The 20009-nt window shown below is 41.9% G+C and overlaps 1 protein-coding gene and 1 long non-coding RNA gene across 5 annotated transcripts; one reads left to right on the forward strand and one right to left on the reverse strand.

Annotated features, from left to right (window-relative positions):
* Positions 1-322: 322 nt before the first annotated feature.
* LOC149916874 (uncharacterized) lies at positions 323-1839 on the reverse strand. Its single transcript, XR_016469294.1, has 2 exons — positions 1433-1839; positions 323-980 (listed from the first exon to the last, which is right to left on the reverse strand). It is a non-coding gene; the product is annotated as an uncharacterized LOC149916874 (long non-coding RNA).
* Positions 1126-19971, forward strand: AKR1A1 (aldo-keto reductase family 1 member A1). 4 transcript variants are annotated; one of them, XM_031601478.2, is made up of 9 exons: positions 1126-1275; positions 4206-4300; positions 9490-9609; positions 11139-11290; positions 13420-13615; positions 14203-14402; positions 15208-15280; positions 16389-16475; positions 19042-19971. In XM_031601478.2, exons 2-9 carry the CDS (start codon positions 4211-4213, stop codon positions 19105-19107), a joined length of 984 nt encoding a protein of 327 aa, XP_031457338.1. In that variant the 5' UTR covers positions 1126-1275; positions 4206-4210; the 3' UTR covers positions 19108-19971. The 4 variants fall into 4 exon arrangements, with proteins under 4 accessions (XP_031457338.1, XP_031457358.1, XP_031457347.1 ...); XM_031601498.2 differs by lacking the exon at positions 1126-1275 and adding an exon at positions 1384-1460; XM_031601487.2 differs by lacking the exon at positions 1126-1275 and adding an exon at positions 1420-1509.
* Positions 19972-20009: the final 38 nt, after the last annotated feature.

Raw genomic sequence — 20009 nt, forward strand, 5'->3', positions numbered from 1 at the left:
TATTTCTTTTTCCTTGTTTTGCCCAAGCAAAGACTGTGTTTCTAGGTCAAAATGTCCTGCTTAGCCTCTTCCTTCCTACACAGCTCTCTTCTTAAAATTTGGTATTAACATTCTTTATTACTGCATGTCTTGATGTCTGCTTTTTGATGGCAAGACATTTTACCCTTCATTACCTTTTCTGTTTTATTTCCTATTACTGGAAGCTGAGGTGTGGTAAGATTTCATATGTTAATACATAATTTAGGAATTTTTGATTTTATTAAGATTTTCCAATGGATTTCTGGTTGGCAAAGTCTCAAAAAAAAAAAAAAAAAGAAATCCATCAGTTTTCCCTTCCCATTTTATTCTTTCCTTTTCCCAATGCTGCATTTCCTCTCTTACTTTTGTCGTCTTTTCTGTGCCCTCCTTCCAGCTCCTGCATTATGTCAGGACAGGCTGCACCAGAAAAGTCTGGTCATGTGAGTGCCCAAGAGATTAATTAACCTTTGTGCTTTTCAGTCTCCCGAGCAGTCGAAGTCAGAAAGAATCTGCAGCAGGACGATCTTTCTGGAAATAAGCAGCAGGCTCTTCAGAGCCTTGTTAGATGTATACTTTGCCTTACTCTGACACAATCTCACTATTCTTTTTGAATTATTCACATATATATTTTACAAACTACAAAAATGGAAGCCTGGAGTAAACACCAAGCTGGTTCTAGTTTTCCTTAGTGCTGTTCAGGACGAGGCACGCCGTGCTGCAAGCCTAGAGCAGCCGTCTCGGCCACAGACCCAATTCTGTTCCCGTTGAAATCACTGCAAGTTGTGACTGCACCAGCAGGGCTGCACGTACCCAGATGTAGCCGTTGAGACAAAGTCACTCTGCTTTAATTTTGCTTGCAGCATTCTTGTGCAAATAAGGAAGTGCGTTCTCGCGCACCTGCAGCAGGAGCCCGGTGTCTCGTCAGGAAGTGACACTTCTTTATGCACCTTCGAGTACAAAAGCTAAAACCAAACGCTTGTAAATGCCACGGTGCATTCCCCGAATCCTTGCTAATTAGGACTGCCCATAAAACAAACACACACCAGCACAGACTGTCCAGAGCGGGAAGGGATCACCAAGCCCCGCTCCCGCTGCACACAGGACCACCCAAACGCTATGTCTGAGAGCGGCGCCCCGCTCCAGCAGCGCACAGCGCCCCGCACAGCGCCGTCCCGCGCTGCCCGCTGGCGGCCGGAAGCGGAAGCGCAGAGCGGCGGCGGCGGCCGATCGTGCGGCGGTGCGCGTGCGGTGCAGCGGGTGAGTGCGGCGCGCTGCCCCGAGGCGCCTCCCGCCGCTCCACGCGCTGCCCCCACCGGGAGTGCCGCGGGGGAGCCGAGCGCGGAGCTACCCCCGGGCCGGGGGGCGGGGCCGGGCCGGGCCGGGGCCGTTTTTGCGGTTTTAGCAATATACATACGTGTGCACTGCTGCCGTAGTACGCGCCTGTATGTATTTTGCTGGCAGAAGGCTCGTGGCTTTGGTTAACGGCGAGCTGTGAGTGTGGGTGGATGGACGGGCGTAGTTTGCACTTCCCGTGTTATGAACTCACGCGTTGCTTTGAGTTATTCTGAGCTTTACTCTTTCGTGTCAGTGTGGGAATAGAAGAGATGAGTGATGCTGAAGCCGTATCTCACCTGTACCAGCTGTACCTTCTTTTTTGTATTTACTTGTATTTTCTCCCTTCTTAAAGAGCCTGCTGCCTTATAATGAGTGGACTGACAACAGGTCATGGACACTTTGCATCTCCTCATTAGGGGAAGAATCTGAGTGGAAACTATTAATGAGTGTTCTCTTGTAGCATTTCCATTCTTCCCAAGTCCGCAGCTCTGCTCTCACTGCAGCGTTAATGTACAACGATATTACATGAAGCGAGATGGTTCCACAGAGCACACTGATGTTAGTTAGCAATTAAACGTGTGCACCTTGTCTTCTGGGCGAAGTGCTGCATTTAAGATGATTGCACAAGATGGCATTGTGGAGCACATGTCTGCTGTATGGTGCTGCAGGGCAGCATGAATGTGAAAGCGCCCAGGCCTTGGTTGCATTGCATGATGTAAGAATCATGCAGGCAGCTTAATCCAGGTAAATTGAACCCAGCTGTGCACAGCTGGCAATAAAATGGCTGTGCAGATCTTCAGCACAGATGAGAATGTTAGTATCCTATTCTGACTTTTCTATAGCCACTCCCCAAAATGGACACACACCAGCAGTCGGATGACTGCCTTTCTACCACCATTCGGACTGAATGTATCTCAGTGCAAATCCAGGCTGATTTGTCCGACTATTCCGTACCAGCAAGTGTTGGGCCATTGCAGTCCTGATAGGAAAGGCACTCAGACTCAGCAGAATAGTATCTCAAATGCTGTTTATCGCATTTATAGCCCTATAAAGAAGGCAAATCGTGTGGGTAATCAGACATTCCTTCACCTGCTGGGCACCCTGCGTGGCACAGCATCAAGCAGCTGTCCGTGACACATGCAGCGTGCTGTGTAGGCCCATTGTTTTGGTCACTGGAGCTGTTATAGCATTCTCTTCCAAGAAAACAGCTCACTTGTACTGCCAAACAGAGAAGACACTCACGTGAGAACTTCCTGCTCTGTTAGATAAAGGCAAGGACGTGCAGGTGGCCTAATGACAGGTACCAAGTGGGAGCTGCCTGCATGCTGCTCTGTTCTGCTGAGCATATCCTGCAGCTGTGAGGTGTGTGCAGCATGAAGGCTGTGCTGTGTGTGAGGTACGGTGCTGCTTGAGCCTGGACCTACTCAGGCTAACAGTGCTGGGGATCTCCATCTCAAAACTTGTGGCTTGAAAAGCTGTGTGAGAAACTGAAAATAAAAACTTTCTGTGTGAGGGCATCCATCAGTAGGTGCTTATTTGTAAGAGAAAGATGGTAACAGTATTATGGAGAAGGCTGTTTTGGAGCAGTATTCTGTGTGAAGGCTTCTCTTTGAAAATATACATTCCTCCAGCATAGTCAGCCATTTACCAGCATTGTGTTCTTCCACTCTTGTTTCTGTCTGTGTGTTTTTAAGTAAATAGCATTCAGGAGTTTGGACACAGCTAAACTTGAGAAGTAACTTCCTCATCTTCTGCTGAAGTCAGCTGGCTGCCTTTGGAGCTCATCCTGAATGTGGTTTGTTTTTAACAGTTCGGCCAGAAAGATAGATTGGGAGGATGTTGGGACACAGTATAAAAGCTTCCTCTTTGATAAAATCTATGAGCAGATTACTGTCTGCAGCAGCTAAAATGCCAGCAACAGGTAATGGAAGATCCTGCTGGGGCTGTTTTGCATTTCACGTGGAAAATGCATGCATATCCTGGTGTTAAGCATGACAGAAGCCCAAAGTGATGTTTACCTTGTGCAGTATTTTCATGTTCTCCCTTTAGTAATAGACAAATGCTGCTCCTCTGTGAATTTGTGATAAATCAGTATTATTATCACCTTCTGTGATAGTAATACTAGCTGTTATATTGTCTGTACTTGAACTGCAGCTTAGGCAAGTTGAGTTCTTGTTGTCAAATCGCCAGCAGAGTTCACAGGCAGATTTCCACAGTATGAGAACAGGAGATCTTTCAGTTCTTTAAAAGATAGCATCCCTTACTACTTGAGCAAGGAGATAGAAAAGAGCAGGACAGCAAAGTCATTTTGGGGTTCACAGTGTACAAATACATAAAGACCTATTGCTTTTTTGCACATGGCTATTTATATTGATATGTCAGAATTACTTAAAAATATGTGTTTATCCCCAGCTGCAGCAGTAATTAGAGCTTGGTTCCTCAGTCAGCCAGTAGGGAGTTGGTAAAAGAGAGAGACTTTGTGCAGAAATCTGAAGGCCTTGCTTCTTTCTGTATCATCAGTGCTTACAGCTGATTTGGAAGGGAGAGATTGTATGTACTTCTCAAGTCTGAGAAAACTCACAACTGTGCTCTGAAAAAGAGATAAAAGAATAGGAATGAAGAGGAGGAGAAAGAGTCTTTCTTTCTAGTCTCTTTTATAGCTATAAGATTATAGATCTGGTTTGTACCGCTAGAAGTTGTAAAGACCTTACTTCAGCTTTGTTTCAGTGTAATAACTAAAGTATTATCAAGGCCTGTGTGATTTTATTTATTTACTATTGCATGGAAAAGGACATTTTATATAATCTACTGAATTACTGCAAAAACTCAGTTTGCTTTTTTTCTTCTTGAAGCAAAAATGTCTGCAGGATGTGACTTTGTTGCACTCTACAATGGGCAGAAGATCCCTCTCATAGGACTGGGAACCTGGAAAAGTGAACCTGGCCAAGTAAGTAGGGAAGAAACCACAGATTAACATCATGTGCTCTCATCTGTTATTTGCATTTTGTACACCTCTTCTGAAGATCCTGGGTTTGTGACCTGGATCCTGTACTTGCATGGGTTTAGTCATAGGTCCACAGAAGCATAACTGAGATGCACGTGAAAGGCTTTAAGGCAGCAGCAGCAGCAGATCCCTTAAGACTCATTAAACCAGACTTCAGGGAGTGGTGCTTTGGAAGATGAATTCAGAAAGAGACCAATTAGTGCTGTAGTTATAATATGGTACCTGACACCTGACTTCGTAATCTACAGGCTGCCAGTCTGACCAGGCATCCCTCTGGCTTGATGTGGTGACTCAGTTGAAAGGATTATTTTGGGAGCCAAGAGCTCTAGGTGTTGTAATAAGACTTATTCCTGTGGTCTGCCTGTATTTAGCACTGTATTTAGCAGAACTCTGAACTTGTTTGGGTCACCTTGCTTTTAGGCTGTGATGGCTAATGTGTCATTAGAGAGCCACTCTGTTTCTAAATTAAATGAAATGGCAAATGGCAGACTTGGAAACAATTCTGTGTTTTATTGCAGACTGTCTGTAGGAATGTTTGCGTGCTGCGGACTGTGCCTCTTGTTGTAATACTTTCCCTTGTCTGTCTTTTCCTTTCTTTTTAATTTAGCTAAAAGATAAATTCCCGAGGGCAGACCTTGCCTTTCACAGCAGGTATACACAGTGTCCAGCAGGAGTGTCGTCTTCTTTGGAGGATTTCTTAATTGGTATTCTTATTTTAATGCCTTTTGGACTTTGTGTATCACTGCACGTCAGTAAACATGTATCTTGCTTATACTTTCATGTTAGCTTCATGATAGTTACAGGAGTAAGTCAGGTGAAACTGTGCCTGTGACAGATGGAAAGTTCACAAAGCCTTCTTGAGATGACCTCTTGTGCTATTCTTTTTTGCCAGCTGGAGGAAAAGGTGGGAAACAAGCTATAAAAATTACATCTATTCAGAGTCACCTTCTTATTATGCTTCCTGCCCAAACAATTGTCAGGACAGTGGTTCTGTTTGGAATGGAAGCTGTAATGATGTGGAACCCAAGGCACAGTGTGAGCTCTCTGTCACCTTGCTAAATGAGGATGAGGGTGAATGTTCAGCTCTGTCACATCAGCTGCCAGCTGCATTACATTTATTAATAAGCAGGAACGTAGTGGATGAATTTCTGCAGACCCAAGGTAGTTTAATGTGCATTGTACTAAAACAAATGCCTGAAACTAAACAAACAAAACATCAACGTGTTACTTTGTGCACTAACTGTCCTGAGGAAAGTGCAGTCTTACAGCTGAGAAAGATCCTGTTTGTGCATAATATAAGCCTATCTCAGGTAGATTTTGCCATCATAAGCAGCACTGCCAGCAGCTGAACCCAGCAGGGATCTGCTACTTAGATCTACCTGGGGTCCAACAGAAGTCAGTGGGGGTCACAACTGTAGAACAATGACTGCCTTCAAAGATGTGTTCCTTGAGTGTATTGAAGGCATAATATAGAAAATGTAGTATAAAATAGCCAGAGTTACAGAAGATGCTGCTATTTCTATGGAATAAATAAGTTCCTGTTTATCACTCTTGGAAATTGTTTGCATCCTTTTCATTTTTAATGGACATTTATCAGATTCAGATGCACAGTAGCAATTTGGCAGAGCATCCAAATGATTTACTTCTGAAAGGGCATGACGTAGTACAGGGAGAGTAGCTATGATTGTGAATTAAAGACCAAGGGCCAAAGACCCAGAGGCAGAATAATCACTGTATTCAATGCAGCCAACTTCCAAATACACACTACTTATCAAAATCCCTTTTGTACAAGGGCTTAATCAGGAGCAAGAGTGGAAGCAGATTGCTTTTAAATTATTTCAAGTAAATATTTTGCAGGTTGCAGTTATTTTCCTTGCCAAGCTGTTTTTCAGTCTTGACCTTACTCTCTTGATTAATTTCTTTATCATTGCCATTATTATTCCTGATCCTAAACAATCCTTCAACTTGAAGCCAGATCTCAGCAATCCAGGACAAAGGTACCATTGCAGCCCCAGTTTCATAGGAGGTGAGGTCAGAGGGAAAATGAACTAGTGAATCTAATAGAGATTATTTAGAATAATGGGAGATAATTTAGAATAGCATTATGTTTTTTTGCTTTACATGATCAAAGGCTAAGAAGAGAAATTTGTTTTAGATGTTACCATAGGAACATGATGGAGAGCTATTGAGTGGAAGTGAATATAGTACAAAAGCTTCTGAGCAGTAGCATGAATGAGTCTAAAGACAAAAGTCCTTTGAGACTGGAGCACCAGGAATATCAGTGGCACAGACTATTAGCACTGGAGCTGTAATCCTTTAATGTTTTCTTCTCACAAATGGGCCACACTTCCAGCCTGGAGGATGGAATGGCCTCGTGTGCTGTGACAGAGGCTGGCTCTGATGGGACAGGAGATGTGGGGCTGAGGGGGACTGTATTTCTGTGTGAAAGTTCAGGAAAGCCAGAAGAGGAAATGCGTACCTCAGAAAACCAGTCAGGCTGGGTGTCTTGTGACAGCACTGCAGCTGTGGAGGAGACTGCTTAGGTCCTGAAAGCCTTGCCAGAGTATCTGGAGAATCCTGTCCTGCATATGGCAGCACAAATTCACTACTACTGGGATACATTAAGGGAGGAACTTGAATTAAATATCCGAAGTATAGGAGACATAACTCATTGCTTTGGGGAACAGTAACTGCAAGCTACCATTCATATGGTGGTCTGAGTTTCTTCCTTTACAGCAAACTCTTTGGTCATACTGCATCTGAATATCATGTGGCCTGATGATCTGTTTTTACTTACGCTGACTCAACCAATGGAAGAAAAATTAATTCAGTAATTGCTCCTTCCACAGGCTGCTCTAAAGAAAAGCTGAAAGGATCCTTTGGCTGTTATTATTACCATACAACACAAAATATCCTGAGGCATTTGAATCTCTAACTAATGCTGAGTTTTCCCCACCCCAGGAAATGCATGTACCTGCTTGAACTTAATGTCAAGAATACAAAAACTTTCTCTTGAAACAAAGTACTCTTCTTACACTCACATCCTTCTGTTAGTGTTAACTGCCTCGAAGAAGTTCTTATTTGTACATCTTTCTCTTGATTATTTGCCTTTTGCATCGAACAGGTCCTCTCTGTTCAGATGGGAATGTCTGAGTAGGCTGAGAATAGTTTACACAAAATGAAAATTGTGCCCAGATCCAAACCATAGTTATGTGAGTGGTTCTAGTTTTTCAGTGCTAGAAATAGATGAAAATGCTGATACTGAAATATGGCCTTTGCTTTTACAACTTCCCAGAGGCATCTGGAGTGCCTTACCCTGGTTTTCTGCAAGTGGTGCCATAAAGTTTTATGGCAAATTTTGTTCCTGCTCGGATTTATAACATAAAAAAGCTATATGTGATAGAGGAAATGAGAGATTAGTTCAGAAAAACCCCATGCTGGTTTCCCTTTCCTTTCTGCTATGCTTTTAAAAATAAAAAGGGGGGTGGGCACGCCCAAATTAAACAGAGCGTGCTTCGGCCCATGCCTTCCGCCTTTATGGAGGGGGGATATTCAGCTTTAAAAGCCTTTAGTCTGCCCCAAGTGATTTCAGAGTTCTTGTGACCTTGACTTCCCAGTAACCTTCTGAGAAATGTCTTGTCAAAGTGAAAGAAGGACGGTAAATACCATCCTGCTAGAGGAAGAAAGAGCTGATTTCACTGTTGTTGTAGAAGTGCTTTGTCATTCTGGCTAAGGGCAACTAGTCTGAGTTCTACTTTTCCTCTCAAAATGCCAAAGAATGTAGTCAGAACATCCTGTGTCTGCTTTTACTGCAGTTCTTGACAGGAAAAGCAAATGAAATTCACCAGCAGAAGAGAGATCTTTCACATTTCATTCCCCCCTTTTTAGTAGTATCTGAAAGCAAAAGTCTTTACTCTATTTTTCATTTTGTTAGCTTTAAAATTGAAAATGCTGGTACTTCAGCTGAAAGAAAGCAATCAGGCTCTAGCCCTTGTTGACACGTTTTTAATATCTCTAACTAGATTAGTGCCCTATCACATCAAGCCTCAGACAAAGAGCATCTTAATCTCCATCAGTCCCACGAGACAGGTCTGGGAAGAGCAGTATATAGAAATCCTTGTACAGAGGTGTGCTCTGACTGTAGCACTTAAGAGGTGAACAGAGAATATGTGCATATGACCACTGGAAGTTAAATAGAATGGATTTTACTTAATGCTCTGTTTAAAGGGAGATGGTGACACTAGAGTAATTTCTTCATGCTTACACAATCAGATATTTAAAATTTTCATTGAAAACCTCTATTCAAAAGCCACTTAAGCATCCTGGAAGAGATGCCATTCTGTGTTTCCCTCTTTGCTTTCTAGCCTTGCTCCATATCTAATGCCAGCACGTGACTATATACTTTGTACTTGTGCTTCATTAGAGCTTTCAACAGCAGAAACACATGCAAAGTGTGGTGCCATAGTTCCAGCCATTCTGGCTCTTGGCAGCACCTTCTTCATCAGAAGTGTGTAAATCAAAATGTGAAGTTGAGCACCAGCAGATCCCTGCAGGCCATGGGTTAATAACCATCAGTATAGTGACTGCTGTTGAACAATCAGTGAGAACGAGACACAGAAGAAAAATGTGCCATAAAGTGGCCTTATCTTAGAAATTAAATAGTTGAACCAAACCTGAGCTTTGGAAATTACGAAATTAGAAACCTGGCTTTCCTTTTACTAGGGGAGAGGTTGTACCTTTCAAGCTTGGCTAACATTGATTGATCGGCCGGTTAGTTCCACTAAGACTGTCCTGATAAATATTTATTTGAAAACTGTTTCTTACAGCTCCTCTGATATTTAACAAAAGTGTGGCAGCTATAGCTAAGAATGAATTTCCATTCTGTGCAGTGAGTTCTTCCATGCTTGCCCTGCATGCATGGCCCATTTTCACCTTACTGTTGGAGTGCCTGCTAGCACCTGGCTCTTTGCTCACAAAGGCTGCGCAATGGGGCGCTCTTACCTATTCTGCTTGGATCTCATGAGCTTCTGTAGCTCTGTACTTTGGCAGTGTTTCTCATTAAGTCCTCAGCAATTTGTTTCAGTTGTGTTCCTTTCAACTGGTTGCATTTGGTAATCTGTTTGTGATTACAGGTGAAAGAAGCAGTGAAATATGCCCTAAGCGTGGGTTATCGCCACATTGATTGTGCAGCAGCTTACAGCAATGAAGCAGAGATCGGTGATGCTTTCCAGGAATGCCTTGGGCCCAACAAGGTAAAAACACAAGAACCCCATGACTGTATCAAAATTTACAGATGTGACCTGAAAGAGCAGACTGTGAGGTTAATGTCTGTAGCTTTTCCTTCTGGTCTGTCCCAGCTGTTTGTTATTAACCAGGGCAGGCATGAAAGAGGTCTTTCTCTACTTTGGAATCATCCTGGCTGTCAGGAGGAGGAATGATTGCCTGGAATACTTGCAAGGAAGCTTAGAGAAAATGCCTTTTTTGCATTCCCAGATAAATACGTCCCCATCCAATAGCCTAATTCATGTGTTCCAAAAAAGAGAGGTTGCCAGAATCAATAGTTATAATAGAAAATAGGTGAGAATTTACTCTACTTTGCCAGTTCAGAGTGTTGTGTACTGCTGGGTAGCTGCAGCAAATCCAGTGATGACTGATTTTTTTTATACAGTGACTGCATTTGAAGGTTTGGTAACTGTGACTCTAGGGCCTGCACTGAGCTTCATGGCTGTAATGGAATGTAACTGACATTCCTATGAATTATCTCGGGTGAAATCTTCAAGTCATCCTTTTGCTCTTGTTTGCCTGAGGGGCCAGAAGAGTTATGCATATGGCCTCAGAGCCCCTGGAATGAAAGTTCTTGTGTTTCTTCTTCTCTGGTCCTCTGCCCATTGCTGTGGGGCAATTTCTTTGTTAGGTGCTTAGTGCAGAGAGGCTGCTTTCAGCTTGCCCCAGGGATTCCTTTGCACCCTTTAAATACTGGCAACTAATATGGAGAAGCATAGGACTATTTTTACTCAGTTTGTATTAGCTAACTAAGGAATTTTTAGAACGTTTTGCTCGTTGAACACAACAGCTGTTATGTGATCCACAAACAACTGAATGGCTGGAGGACAGAAATGAAGGAATTAATCATTCCTATATACTGTTGACTTGAGTGTAATTTGGTCAATAAGAGATGCTTTCTGATGACTTCAGTGTGTCAAACATGATCTCCATTTCACATTTTATACTTCCTAAGTACCCAAATTTCTATTTGATTCAATTTCTGGGTCTTATCCTTCTGATATGTGACGTTCAGTTCTTGGTGCATTCCTCCTGGAACTTAGAAATTCAAGTGCAGAGGTTTGGGGAAAATGCTTGTTTATTTTCCCACGTCCTTCCTTTGAGAAACATTCTTGGTTTATAACGTGATGAATGTAGCAAGTTAGCTGGTTGTGCCTTGACTGTGAATTGTTTAACAGAAATAGCAAAACGTACACATGAATAAACCAAGTAATCTTTCATTTATGCTGAGTAGTGGCTTTAACTCTTGAATTTGTTTGGGAAGCGTGGAGGGATTGTTTTGTTGTGTCAGAACTTGTAGGGAATTGCTAAGTGTTTGATGTGTTTGGGGATGGGCTCACATGTGTGTATTTCCCTTTTCTCCATCTAGCATGTTTCTGAAAGGTTTAATTTGTAGGTTCCACATGTTAACTTATTTAAACTTCTAAAGATATTTGGGGAATTGCTGCTGTTCTTTCTCAGCTCTCTGGTAAATTGTGCTCTCCTCCCTTTCTTAAAGGTTATTAAAAGGGAGGACCTGTTTGTAACATCAAAGCTGTGGAATACCAAGCACCACCCAGAAGACGTTGAGCCAGCACTAAGAAAAACACTTGCAGATTTGAAACTGGATTACCTGGATCTGTACCTCATGCACTGGCCCCATGCCTTTGAGTAAGTTCAGCCTGGAAAGGGTGCAGGATGCAGAAGGCCCAGTTTTACATAAGTGGTTGCTGTTATGTCCTAAGGAGCTTCTTTTTGAGCTGTGTCTTCCTTCCAGTGCAAGCTGCCTGCAGGATGTTTTTGTGGGTGGCTTATAGTGTAGCCCAGCAGACTGATACAGACACCTCTCTACCTGAAACCAGTACCTTCATTCATATTTGATACATTCATTCACAGAAACTATTGTTCCTATTTAATTATTCTTCTTTGAGTTGGCTGGGAATTTGTTGTACTTATCTTTGAAATGAAGTACTTTGTAAAGAAGACAGCACTTCTCACTGATAGTTTTTTTATTAACTGTACTGGAACTGAGCACATGCAGTGTCATGGTGGAGTCTGTATGAGAAGGAAATGAAAATGGGCTCTTATGACACTTGAACTGCAGTCATTCTAAGATTTGAGGAAATAGGGGAAATTAAATGCTAGTTCTGTGTATCCTACAGTCCTATCAGAAGCAGTGATCACTGCTTTGTTTTCTTGTAGTCATGGATACTGTTTTTTTTTTTTTTTCCTGTTTCAACAATTAGTAAAAAGAAGAGAAAAAAACATTCCTGCCCAGCTGTTTGCACGGACACTTCACTTACCAGGAGAAACCCTGTCAGACTCAGAGGGCTTCAGTATATTTTACAAACTTAAAACACTTTTCCCCTTCTAGTCATATGAACTGAATTTTTCCAAGCTTACAACATTTATGAAAGGACTCTCCAGTTCTAAGTGTGTCCCTCATCACAACAGAATGAGGAAGTGTTTTCAAGCAGGGCTGGTCTAGAGGAAGAACTGCTGTTAAAAATTCCCCCTATTTTGAAATAGGTTTGTTTTACAGTTGTTTGGACAAAAATATTTAAACATTGCTTTGATAATAATGTGGAACACAAATAATAATGTCTATGTAGGTATTATTATTTAAACTGCTGCTGTTGTGGCCAATGTTGGCAAAACTGATGTTCAGATCTTCACCCTTTCTCATTGGTAAAAGTTCACTCTCAGTTTTCCATTAGCTCTACTTCTAGTGTTCTAGTGCCTGATTACTACTATGCCTACTGAGCTGCGAATCTGTGCAGAAGATATGTTATTTACATGGAAATTAAAATGGACTTCTGGATGAGAATCACAGTACCCTAGGTCTCATGTATTAAGCGAGAGATACATTTTCTACTCTTGACATATGAAGCTGCTTTTCAAGGTTGAGACCTCGTATGATTATCAGATGGTAGATGTACAAACAAAAATGATGTGCCCAAATGATGTGGGGTCCACAGCTGCTGTTGCACCACATTCACTGCTTAGCTAGAGCAATGTAAGACAGCCTCCAAGATCTGGCTAGCAGTGTTCTGCAGTGGCCATGAGGCAGCACTGGCACCTCTCTGAGCATGAGCTGCTCAGAGATCTCACAGCCCTTAGGTAGTGTGCTGGTGTCACCTGACATAACCAGCTCCTTCCTATGTGTGGCTTTGGGTGCTTAGTTTGTCTTTTATTTTATTGAGTGAGTTGGTATGACTAACTGGAAACACACCCATCCTACAAGCAACATGTGCATGTTTAGACTTCTCTGAAAACCAGAGCTTGTACCAGTGCTGACACTGCTGCAGAATCCAAACAGAGTGGGAAAATCAGACTACTTTGCACTCAGTCTCTGCTACATAGCTCTTAAACCAAGATCCCTTTGGTAACAGCTCTAAACAGACTATTGGTCTTTCTTCAAAAACAAACTGAACAACCAAGCTACTTTCTGGGTTGCAGCTCTGATCAACTGCACTGCAGTCAAAGGGCTGTTGTTACATATGCAGTGGCTGATTGTTTCTGTGTAGTCACTACAGGCAAGCAGTGTGCTATAGGTAAGAGGTTTCAAGTACTATATCACAAGTTTACAGGAAAGACTGTGTGTAAAATAATTTCTTGTAGGCTGAGTCTTCATCGTGGAATTTGGGAGAGAAATTTGCTCAGTTTGTACTCCAGCTTCCAAACTATGCATAAGCTTAAGTATTCTTAAGAGTACTTTGAATAAAGTTTCTTTATGTGAAGATCTAATATAATAGAAATCACGTGCTTTGTGTATTTACACTTTGCCTTTTATGCTGCAGACGAGGGGACAATCTCTTCCCAAAGAATCCTGATGGCACAATGCGTTATGACTACACTGACTACAAGGATACCTGGAAGGCTATGGAGAAGCTGGTAGAAAAAGGTCTTGCGAAAGCCATTGGGCTGTCAAACTTCAATAGTCGTCAGATTGATGATGTATTAAGCGTGGCTACTGTCAAACCAGCCGTGCTCCAGGTAAGATGAATAAAGGAGATGAGGAGGAGGTATACCTTCCTGGTTTTCCATGGGAGTGAAGAAAACCAGTGCTGTCTGTTTAGCACAAGGAGTGCAGCTTCTGATGTACAAGGAGGAGTATATTCATGCATGCAGGAGTAGACACACAGAGGATCCTTCCAGACAGGTGAATTAAATGGGGAAAAAGTCCTGTATCCACGTTTGTGGCCATTACACCTATTTAGTTGACAACTCTTCCGCAGAAGAGTTTGTTTCTTCCTGGGAGGATCAATTTAGTCTACAGGAAAAAAAAAAGATTGAGGGACTAACTTAAATCCCTCCTGTAGAGCTCCCTTGCTTGTTGGATGATCTGTTCGATACATGGAGATAAATCCAGCACTCTAAGGTTAAGCAATCTGTTTTTCTTTTACTATAATCTTAGGCTACCATGCCATTTTTCCTTGTAGTTATAGCTTCATAAGATTTTCCAGAACCTGCAATGACCTCTTGTGATATGCTTGATTCTGCTGAGCTTTTCACCTCCTGTTTATTTAGAGCTCTGTATTGATAATTTTCCCTTGGCCACTCTTTGTGGGTCATTTCAATAGGTAGAATGTCATCCTTACCTAGCCCAGAACGAGCTGATAGCTCACTGCCAGAAACGAGGGCTGGTTGTTACTGCCTACAGTCCCCTGGGTTCTCCTGATCGCATGTGGAAACACCCAGATGAGCCTGTGCTTCTGGAGGAGCCTGGGATCAAAAAACTGGCAGAAAAATACAAGAAGTCACCTGCACAGATCATCCTCAGGTACAGAACATTTGAGAGAGGGTGGCATCTGGGACCTGGCCTTAAAGCTCGAAAGCATCTACTTTAGGATATATGTTTTTCCCTATAAAGTGGGGAGTTAGAATCAGAAAGTGCCAAAAGCAAACCCAATTGCTGCTTGTTTTAGATTAGCATGTGGCCAGTTGCTTGAACCTTACAGCCCCTGCTATTGCATTTAAAAGAGCTCTATGGAAGAGAGATTGTGGAAGGGACTTACCTTCCTTCACAGTGAAGAACTGTTTGCTGCTTTGTGCTTAGGTAACAGAAGCTGTACTGGGAAACAAGGTGGTTGAGTGATATCCAGAATGTGATTAACAGTTTGTGAAATAGCTCTGGGTTGCTATCCTCATTCTTTTGTTTGGCTTTATATCTAGCACAATCTTGGGCAGCAGTTAAGTTCCCCTACCAGCCGAACACGCTGAAGGCTTTGTTCTTCAAGTCACCAGAAAATCACTTGGGGGTTTTGTGTGTTTTACTGGTGTTTTTGGTGGTCATGCTAGAATTGATATAAAACTGTTATGTACATTTTTTATGTTTCTTGGGTTTGTGGCTCAACACCTGAAAACTGCTTGTTCAAAGGAATGGACATCTTCCTTTCATCAGTTAGTCTGGTGGTCGCTGTTTTGCTACATCCTAATACAACAGTGCTGCGTTGGTCTTCTTTGGGGTATTTTGTTTACAGAAACCATAAGTGGCATCTCGGCTGCCACTGATAATTGTTGAACCAAAATAAATGTCAGGATTCTTGGGCAGCATGCATAGAAAATCTCTCTCTTCCTCCCAACAGATGGCAAGCGCAGCGTAAAGTGGTTACTATTCCCAAAAGTGTCACTCCTGCTCGCATTCTGCAGAATCTCCAGGTAAGCTCAGACAGAGATGGGGAGTTTCAGCAATGTCCTTTCATGTGAGTAACATATTGTCCTGCTACAACAAACTGAGGCACGTGTTTCACACCAGTCAAAGTGTGCGTGTGCATAGGAGGGAAGTTAAAGATGTTAGGAAAACAAAAGTTTCAAGCAACATTGTGCATTTGTGTACAGAAATTATTCGAACATTGACTTGCAGTAATTCGGTGGGTCTCTGAATCACCTCCTGTGATTTTTTTTCCATCCCTTAATCAGACACTGGCAGGTTGCATGCTTGTTTTTAAGCAAGAATTTGTTTCTGCAGCTGTTAATTCCATTAAACCAAAGTCTGAGATGCAGTACTCTGCTAGAAAGTGCTAAAAGCTCCAGTGAACACTGCAGTTAGTCAAGGTTTAGATCTGTGTGGGAACAGAACGCTGGTTCAAGGGGGAGCATTTGGAAGAACAGTCCCACTGTTCTTCATTTTTGTGGAAGAGAGCTATGGAGTATCAGTGATGGTTTAGAATTAGCAAGGATGTGAACACTTCCATTTTTAAGCTTTTGTTTCAGTATTTCTGGTAAAATTTATATACTTGCAACTTCATATTTATAAATTGAACACAAAGTAATGCTGTTAGAAGCCAGGGTTTTTACAGGTGCATAACTTCCATTGTTTAGAGCAGTGTGTAAATTCCTTCTGCTTGAGGCCAGGACTTTTACCAAAGTCAAAGATTCTTAAGATGTTTGAAATGTAACAACTGGCAGTACTTTTCCTTGGGTTTTAACACAAGGATCTTGCAACTCTAATATGGCCCATAGGTTTTATTTTTTGAAAATAAAGAAATATTATGCGACTGCAGCTTAATTGATTGTGTGTATGTTGCCTCTATGGTTTTTAACTGTCACCTGAAATTAAATGCTGAAAGAGTTCAATGTGTAGGGTCACTGCTGCTGATACTAACTGTCCTGGATTGCTGAGGAGTGGAATTTCACTCTGCAGAAATTCATGACCCAGGGGGATGTTTGTGGCTTCTAAAGGAAACAAAACCAAGAAGCAAAATTCAACAGAATTCAATATGAAAAGGTATGGTTACTGAACTAAGGCTCTTGCTTTTGTTCTTAGGTATTTGATTTCAGTCTCACAGAAGAGGAGATGAGCCACATTGGAAGCCTGAATAAAAACTGGCGTTACATTGTGCCAATGCTTACGGTAAAATCCTCGCATTTTTAATAGTTTTGATTATGTGCATGTGGCCACAATGTGGGTTTTCTGTAGTTTTCTTTTTCTATATCCTGTCAGAACTACGTATGAGTTAGAGCACTACCTCTTTTTAGGGTTTCTAAGCTGAAATAATTTTTCAAAAGAAAAGCTTATGAGAGCTTCAGGGCCATGCTTTTAACTGTAGGGTTACTTGTGTGGTGTGTGTGTAAATATAAATTCCCACATCCCTGCAATCAAAATTCTCTTTGCTTATGGGTTGGGAGTTTGTACCAAACTGCCAGCTTAGCTGCTCGTGTGTGAATGTGGTACTGATAAACACACCTGCTGCTGACAGGATGTTTCTTTCAAGTGTTTTCCTGCTTGTGCTGCAAACAAAGTTGTTTTTTGGTAACAAAGCTGCAAAATACATTTGGAACATAGCCTGGCTCAGACTATCCAGGGACAATGCATGTGGTTTTGTTAGCTGGGAGATGTGATCAGATCAATGACATTCAGAGAAGAAATGAAATACAGTTCAAAGTGCTAGCTCATCCAGCTAGATAAAGGTGTGAGTATGATGCAGCTGGGCTTCAAAGATATTGCCATGCTGACAGATAATAAGAAAGGAAGAAGCGAGATGAGGAGAAGTAAACTGTTACACTAGCTGTAAGATCTCAAGCGGAACCTTTTGTCTCCAGCCCATCCCTTCCAGGAGTATCAGAAAGAATTTTCATCATCTGTGAATTAAAATGCCTGTCTAACCTTTCATGCTTTTCTCCTTTATGAATTTAATTTATAGTGTCTGGATTTCAAAGTGTGATGCAGCAGTGTCGTAACTGATGAGACAGTTTTCCCTTGCTTTACCTCGCTGGTACATAACCACAGAGTCTCATAGTTGTGCCACTCCTCTTCACCTTGTTGTTTTGCTCTAAGTCTGATATGAATCTATTATATTGCATGTAGGCAGTTTAAGACGTTTTACATTTTAATAGATCATTACCAGGATAGAGGCTGGAAATTGTTTAGCCATGCCTGGTATCAGCCTGACATCCAAACTTCTAGAAACACAGGCTAAGAAATATACATAAGCAAAATTGAATGACTAGCAAGCCAGGACAGGAGGAGAGGTGGTGCTGTACACATAATCTGTCCTTTTCTGATAGTTAGGTGCTGTTGATCTACAGTGTCTTCGCCGCTGATTTACTCCCCTTTGTCCTTCAGATTCCTGGGGTAGTCTGGAAACAGCTGTATACAATGTTGCTTCTGGCAGCTGCTGTTTTGGCATGCTGCTAACAAATACAGATACCTGAAGAGCTGATCCGAGTAGGGAAAATATGCAGGGGAAAGTAACTGGGGCAGGAGGAGGTGGGAGAGATAAGAAATGTGAATTCTAGGAACTTGCAGTTGTTGGCTCTCAAAAGCATATGAGAAAACATGAAGATAGTTTTGTCCATAGTTTTAAGTATTGCCTTCAGCTAACAGTTCCATTTCACCTTAATTTTATTTTAAACTGAGCACCAGCCGAATATTAAACCGTAGCATCCTGGTTTTGTGCTCTCGAGTGCCCCCAAGTGACTATTTTTACAGTCCCCTGGTTCTTGTAAACTAGGGATTCCAGTCGCTTTGAAATGTGGGATTTAATCTGAAAGCTAATAGAGGGACTTGATAGAAGATACTTGATTTGAAAGTACCTGTGATTGCCTCTGCCCCCATAACATTTTGAGTGATATCTAACATCACAGTAGTATAAAAATCACATGTATAAAAATCATTCATGTTTAACGTGACTTTTACTCAGCCATTATGTGCTTAGTATAAGTTTTAACTGAATGATGCTACTCTCCTGTGGAGATGCATCTCCTTGCTGATGCTGCACATAAATTTCCTCAGACATCACAGATTAGGAGCAAGGTTTTACCCCAGCTCCTAGTGAATGGGGATTTTGCAGTGGACTTAATACACCTAGGAATGCAATTTGTGTGTGTAAATGCTCAGCAGTGGGACATAGAAACTGAGACTTCTGTGTGACTACGTCTGCATTGGGCCACCCAAACTCTTTGTTTCATTATCAACAAATGTTAGTTTCAGTATTCCCATTTTACAGCTGGAAAAACTGGTTAGTCATGAAAATGTTCTTATAATAGGTGTGTTATTAAAAAGTGCTGGGAAGGAGTTCAGTGACACTGGTGTTTCAGTGTACGATCCATGTGTTAAATTGGCAGTCCATCAACTCTGTCATGAAAAGATGGGCAAAAGTGCTGACTTCTGCAAAGTGCTGTGAAGCACGTCCACTGCAGCATTTATTCAGTAATGGCTACAAGGCAAAATGCTTAACTACGCTTAATTTGGTTCTTCAATCCTAAGAAGCTGGAAGACTCTTGCTTTAGGCTACAAAAAATATTTATTTCTAGAAGTGCTAAGACGACTTGGGAGTAGAGGGAACAACTCTTGAGTAAGCTCAAGAAGATCTCCCAGATATTTGACATATGAAGACTTACCAGTTGAAACCATTAGAATTTGAAAGAGAGAAAGAATGGATCTTTATCTTTCTGACATGTGTCTGTTTACTTCACAGGTGAATGGAAAGCCAGTACCAAGAGATGCCGGACACCCCCATTATCCCTTCAATGATCCCTATTAACTACTAGAAAATAAGGTGTTAGAATAACATGCTCCTCTATATACTTTTCCTGCACAGTAATTAGTGCCATAATTTGTAAAAGAAACACCCAGCCCCATCTATACAAAACCTTCTTTCCTGAGTAGGTTTTCTTACAGTGTACTGCTTTTCATTGACCTTCTTTCTGGAGATCCTGTAGCTTCCATGTCAGAATTTGTGAATTTATTACAATGACTGCAAGCTTACCTTGGGGAGCATCAAATCTTTTGGCATTAGATAAAGAGTGGGAGAGTCTAAATCGAGTTCCAAACATCGTTATCGGGCAAGGGCGATACTTTGGGTCTGCCTGCTGAACGGTTTTCAAATCTTTATTACCATAAGTGGGGAAAAAAAAGGAAAAGCATTTTCAGACTAAACAACTGCTCAGCAATCAGCTTCAGTATCTTTGTTAATACTTTATACAAGGAATGCGGTGAAATGTGCTGCAGTTGCATTTTGTCCATAAAACAGTGATTAAAACCCAAGTTGCCAGCCATGCTGCGTGCTTTTTATCCTCTTTGGAATACTTGCGGGACTTAAAACTCTCTCCTCTTTTTCTTTCTCTTTTAATTTGTTGGTTTGAGGAGAATAAATGCGCGCCCTTGGAGCAGGCCTTCAGGGCAAGCACCTCCATTGCTTGCAGGACAGATAGCTCCTAGCTCTCAGACCTTCCTTCCCACCAGCCTCAATACTATTAAGCCTTACAGAAATCCATCCTACCTTTCCCATGAAGTTGTCCTGTGTCTCTGTACCAAAGATGTGCAGTCTGAGTTCCGGGAGGTGGCGGGGCTCGTTCCTGCCTGCACAGTTATGAACAATGAAATAAACTGTCAGAGCACCCCTTCATGTCGCTGTGTGTCTGCCGTAACAGGGCCCCTGTCTGT

The sequence above is a fragment of the Phasianus colchicus genome, chromosome 9 (assembly GCF_987193195.1).
Source record: "Phasianus colchicus chromosome 9, bPhaCol1.hap1.1, whole genome shotgun sequence".
NCBI lineage: Eukaryota > Metazoa > Chordata > Aves > Galliformes > Phasianidae > Phasianus > Phasianus colchicus.